We start from the raw sequence: 6,000 nt of genomic DNA on the forward strand, positions 1-6,000 counted from the left end.
TGGGCCCACTCGTGTGGACACAGCCACAGGCACCCGTGGGCTTGTACCCACAAACCCACGGATAATGAGCGTTGACTTGCTTACACATTCACTCTTTCCCAAAACCATATGGTATAAGGAGGATTGCCCACCAAGAATTATAAGCAAACCTACTATTTTAGTGATGTGGCATCTTTCTCACATGTAAATTATTTCCAACAATTTCAATATGCCGCTCCTTGTATAGTGACGCTTTGTGAAACATTGACTTCTGATTCTAATTGTGTCTTGAGACCAGTATAATATAATTCTCTAGTTATTTCGTTTTTGAATCGCGATTCACTCAAAATGGCCGTAAAATAGGCCAAAACCGACCATAATTCGCAAGGAGATTAGTGAATCATGTGACAGCGGTTGAGACCCTAGTGATTTTTGCTTAATGGTATGTTAATTTTAATTTGTTCTGATCTTTCGCTTCATCTTGACTGATTTCTACTATGCTGTTACAGGAGTTATGAATTAATGGAGAAAACATTGAAAGTCTATATTTATAAAGACGGAAAAAAGCCCATATTTCACCAACCGATACTCAAGGGACTATATGCTTCAGAAGGATGGTTTATGAAACTTATGGAGGGAAACAAACACTTTGTTGTAAAAAATCCTAGGAAGGCACACCTATTCTATATGCCTTTTAGCTCAAGAATGCTAGAGTATGCTCTGTATGTGCCAAACTCTCATAACCGAACCAAGTTAAGGCAATTTGTTAAAGATTACACTGAAACAATTGCAGCCAAATATCCTTTCTGGAACAGAACCGGGGGAACAGATCACTTTGTCGTTGCATGTCATGACTGGGTATTCTCCTATTTATTCTCTGCTAATTTTTTTCTCTTTGTTTTCTTTTCTTTGCTGCATTTCTTCAGATTGAGTTGTTGAAACTAAAACGCTTTATAATACCTTATCAATCAACAAAACATTGTAATTATCCCAGCTTAAACAAGAAAAATTAAAACCATTTCATAACATGAAAGATGGAAATTTTTTTGGCTTCTTGATTTGTAAACTAAAATGGCCGGTCGGTATTAAATGGTATGGATGTTATTGAAAAGTTAGGGTACTTTAAATAGGAAAAGCTTTTGACAAGTTTGATGGTCATTCATGTTCTATTTCAATCATCCCATTTCTATCATAAAATTCATTCAACGCATTACCATTACGATATGTAGTATTAGGTCGTAATGGAAAATGGTGAACAAAAAACTATTATTAACCGAAGATTCATCATCATGGGTAAGATATGGTGTATTTCATGAAAATTTTCATACATACCGTTCTCATTACCACCATGTAGTAGCGACAACTAAACGGGCCATAATGATAATTAGGTAATGAAATACTAATCTCCTTGCTCTACTAAACATTTGATTTTCGTGTAAGTCTGATCCAATGATGACCCAGTGAAACATAATTTGCTAGTTAGTTCGCCTTTTGAATTCGCAATCCGCTCAATATGATTCAAAAATAGCTTGAAATCGACCATATTGCGTTTTTTTCGATTCGTGATTCGCGAATTGATTAGCGAATCATGTGACACTGGTCAGTAGCTGACCTAGCTTTTCATCCTCCCGCGACTCTGATTTTTATGCTGCTACTTTGCTTGACCCTGTTCTTTTATCAACTTGAACTTTTTTAATTGACATACAATATAATTTCATACATCTATATATCTCCATGTTGAATTATTTAGGCTCCTTATGAAACCCGACATCACATGGAGAACAGCGTCAAGGCCCTTTGCAATGCGGACATAACTATTGGATTCAAAATAGGGAGGGATGTGTCGCTGCCAGAAACGTTCGTTCGCTTTGCAAGAAATCCTCTTAGAGATGTTGGAGGGAAACCGCCATCACATAGGAACATTCTTGCGTTCTACGCTGGAAACCGCCATGGCTATTTACGTCCAATTCTCCTAAAACATTGGAAGGACAAAGACCCAGATATGAGAATTTATGATCTATTACCCACCAGCATTTCGAGAAAAATGAGTTACATTCAGCACATGAAGAGTAGCAGGTATTGCCTGTGCCCCAAGGGACACGAAGTTAATAGCCCAAGAGTCGTGGAAGCGATATTCTATGAATGTGTGCCTGTTATAATTTCCGACAATTTTGTCCCTCCCTTTTTCGAGATCTTGAACTGGGAGGCATTTTCGATTATTGTTGCGGAGAAAGACATTTCGAACTTGAAAGAGATTTTGACATCGATATCAGAAGAGAAGTATTTGGAGTTGCAACTTGCGGTAAGAAAGGTTCAACAACATTTCCTTTGGCATGCACGGCCTAAGAAATACGACCTTTTCCATATGATTCTTCATTCGATTTGGTATAGCAGAGTTTTCCAGATCCGAAGGCAATAAAAAATCCTTGTCGACTGTTTTATGCTAAAGAACTACTCTGAATGGCGTAGATACAGAGTACAGATGCATCGGAGGAGGGAAATGTAATGATATTGTGTGCATCAATTGGGAGATTATACAAAAGAGATGATAAAAAGGGTACTAAACCTGAACATTGTATCAAATTTGATAGTCTGCATGTATATATCGATTTGTGCTACATTCTTCATACTGCGTAACAAAGTGTTGATTCTTTTGTTGATTTATGTGTAGTAGATCATGTATTCATGTTACAAACTTTGTATTGGCAAGGTATGTTTATACACGTTGAACTCCCCATAGTGCAAACATGTCTGAGGAGATCATTACCCTTTTCATTACTTAAACAATTTCCACTGTATTTCATTTCCGTCACCTCATACCAAACGATCCCATTGTCTGAAACATCATTGTCGATCTCCCAATCAAATGTAGTCTGAGTAAGAAAGCAAATATTTACTTGCTACTTTGCCAGAGGAGTGCATTTCCATCCTCGTATTTATTTTAATATCATACTTTACTATTTCATTACTCCAGTATCATTATTTCAAGATCATACTGTACCATCCCCTAATGGCTGGCGGTTCTAAATTCTAAGAAAATTATTTATAGTTGTTCTTATGGGTTAAATCGTGGTCCATATTAGCTTGCATATAACAAGCAACATAAAGATTTCGTCCTAGCCATTGTAATGTTTGTTCGCAAATTAAAGAATTACTTCTACAAAGAGTAACCTATAATAATGTGACTTTTTTGAAAGAAATAATGTGATGTTTTTATATAGAGTCTATTCCCAATCTATGGCCAAATTAAAAAAAAATTCCCACTTTCCTTAAAATGGGAAAGTATTTCCAAGTTTACCGTCCACGTAGGATTGCTTTGAAATTTTTTTTTTTTTTTTAATGAAACCGCTACATGAAATGGCGGTTTTATTCAGGCATTTGGAGTAAAACGCCATCTGAGATGGCGGTTTGGTTAAGGTAAATTTTTTTTTTTGAAAAAAAAAAAAAGTAAAGTGGAGTAAACCGCCACTTGATTTGGCGGTTTGGTATTAGTACAAATCTCCAGAATGTCGTGAGATGTTGTTCACTGCATTTCATTTTGCTCTTCATTCAACTTGTTGCCGGTTTTGCTAAAAAAAAAAAATTCTTCACTCTCATTTACTTCAAATTTACAATTCCTCTCATTCAACTAAGCTAATCAACTACATTCCCATCTTCTCCTTGTGTACTAGTTCATTTTCATCCTCATTTAAGGTGTGAATAAAACCCTAATTTTTGTTCAATATGCAAATTGTTTTTTTTGTTCATTATTGTTTGAATTGAAGTTATAAAAACGTTAATTGTTTGTTACATTCTATTGTTTTCATGATTTAAGCTTACGTTTTACACATTTGTAGTTGAATTTTAGGATTTGTTTTGTATGCATATAAAGTGTTTGATGAAATGCTTCAATGAAAGTTTATTACTTTATAGGGTTAGTTTAATGGTTTTTCTATATATTCATGGTATTTTTAGCTTTTTTATTTGAAATGAACCTTATAATAAGTGTTCTAATACCTTAGTATCACAAATTCTTGTATTCAAATTTACACTTCCCGGATCGTGTCATGCGTCAATTCGGTTTGGAGCAGGTAATTCCGCAAGCCTGTGACACCCAACGTCAACTACATGCGATCGATCGGAGGACTGGGGACAAGAACTACCTCGTACGACATAGATCGCATGTAGATGCGTGGAACGACTGAGCATCTACATTGGTTGGAGGAGATAACTTCACAGGTCATAGCTCTGCTATGTACATGAGTTGGTACAGGCGCATCTCCATATTACGCCTAACGAACACCGCATTTGCGTAGCCAGGATCACATTACCATCCGACATCTACGTTACTGGTACGTTTTCTTTCAACACTCATAACAAATAGTAATAGTTTTAAGTAACTGTTTTAACAATATAATGATAACAAACAGGCTGAGCGCATCCGATCGGTGTTGATACAATGTAATGACACGATTCAAGGGGCCGCTACATCGCCAGTTGACGTGGGCTATCGGCTATGTTCTCAGACCTTAGGCTCCATTAATGCGTCGTTGACCGATGCATTGAGTCAAGCGGGTTATGAGTACCTCATACCGACTCCACCCGTCATTGGCGACGTAAATAACACATTCCACACTCCTTCTCCAAGGAGTTCAGCCCATCGAGGTAGCTCTTCCGGAGGATCCAGTTCTCGGTCCACAAGAGGCCGCCAGCGTTCATCTACTATGTCGCCGTTCGTTCCCCCGTCTTCCATCAACACTCCTCCACCACATCCATCGCCTCCGCAAAGGATTATCACATATCAGCGTGCTAGTCAACGACGAGCTCCTACTCTTAATGTCATTGCGGAGGTTGACGAGTTCACACCATCATCATCCACCGGTGCGCAAAACAAAAGGGGTCGGGGGTTGTAGTTTAACAAACTTTGTATATTCTTATATTATTTTAACTTCTTGTATATTCTTGTATGATTTTAACTTTGTATGTTCATGATTGTAATATATCTTCGCATTATTTTCATAATTAATTTTTTCAAATCAAGCTGGTTCGTAATTGATTAATATGGAATAGATGGTATTGAACTAGTTTAATGCAGGTTACGTTCACTATTTAGGGGAAATGAAAGAAAAAAAAAATTGTTGCAGGCCACCAGCAAACCGCCACATGAAGTGGCGGTTTACCAGGGATCAAACCGCCACATGAGATGGCGGTTTGCCTTGACCAAACCGCCACTTCATGTGGCGTTTTTGTGCTTTATGTAAACCGCCATTTCAAGTGGCGGTTTGGTCTGAAAAAAAAAAAAAGACTTTTCCACGTGGACGGTATTCTGGGAAATTCTTTCCCAAATTAGGTAAAGTGGGAAATTTTTTTTTTAAACATCATTCTGGGAAATGACTCTTTTATATACCTATCATGATATTGTCACTAGAATAAAATATAGTTTTCATATTTTTATTTCTATGCTTATTATACGTCTGGTTGTCGATTAGCAAGGGTAAAGCTGGCTACCGCTCAGGGTCCTAAATTTTTTAGGCCCAAAAAACTTATTTTTATGTATATAAGTGATATTAATTTAAATTAAATTTAGATATAACTTGCAATTTTTGCTAGTATATCTTAGTCATAGAAATTATGATCAGAGTCTAGGAAGGGAAGAAAAATGACAACTCATATCTATAAAGGAGAATGTAGTCAAAGAGTCCCTCGGCTCAACAAAAATCTTCCAAGAGAGTGTAACTACCCCGAAGTCTACAATTTACAACACGCATTGATCATTAACAATAATTTATGAAAGAATAATAAAATAAAATACACATGAAGAAAATAAAAGTAAAAAAGAAGGTAGTAAGATTGAAAGAGTAAAAAAAACGCTATGTAAAAAGCAAAGAACAATAAAATGAATAGGTAAGTGAGATATAATTAGTAATCTAAAACGTAAATTAAACGCCTTTAACTACCCATATCCCTGATCAGGTCATTAAAAGAGGATTTTTGACTCTCATTTTTCAGTCATGAGTTATTCATAAAAATGTTAATAATTCT

General features: G+C 36.3%; 1 protein-coding gene and 1 pseudogene across 1 annotated transcript; one reads left to right on the forward strand and one right to left on the reverse strand.

The window, feature by feature from the left end:
* Positions 1-64: 64 nt before the first annotated feature.
* On the forward strand, positions 65-2,088 carry LOC130823354 (probable glycosyltransferase At5g03795). Its single transcript, XM_057687974.1, has 4 exons — positions 65-183; positions 489-837; positions 1,730-2,027; positions 2,075-2,088. Exons 1-4 carry the CDS (start codon positions 65-67, stop codon positions 2,086-2,088), a joined length of 780 nt encoding a protein of 259 aa, XP_057543957.1.
* A 27-nt stretch (positions 2,089-2,115) lies between these two features.
* Positions 2,116-2,356, reverse strand: LOC130824623 (uncharacterized; annotated as a pseudogene).
* Positions 2,357-6,000: the final 3,644 nt, after the last annotated feature.

The sequence above is a fragment of the Amaranthus tricolor genome, chromosome 9 (assembly GCF_026212465.1).
Source record: "Amaranthus tricolor cultivar Red isolate AtriRed21 chromosome 9, ASM2621246v1, whole genome shotgun sequence".
NCBI lineage: Eukaryota > Viridiplantae > Streptophyta > Magnoliopsida > Caryophyllales > Amaranthaceae > Amaranthus > Amaranthus tricolor.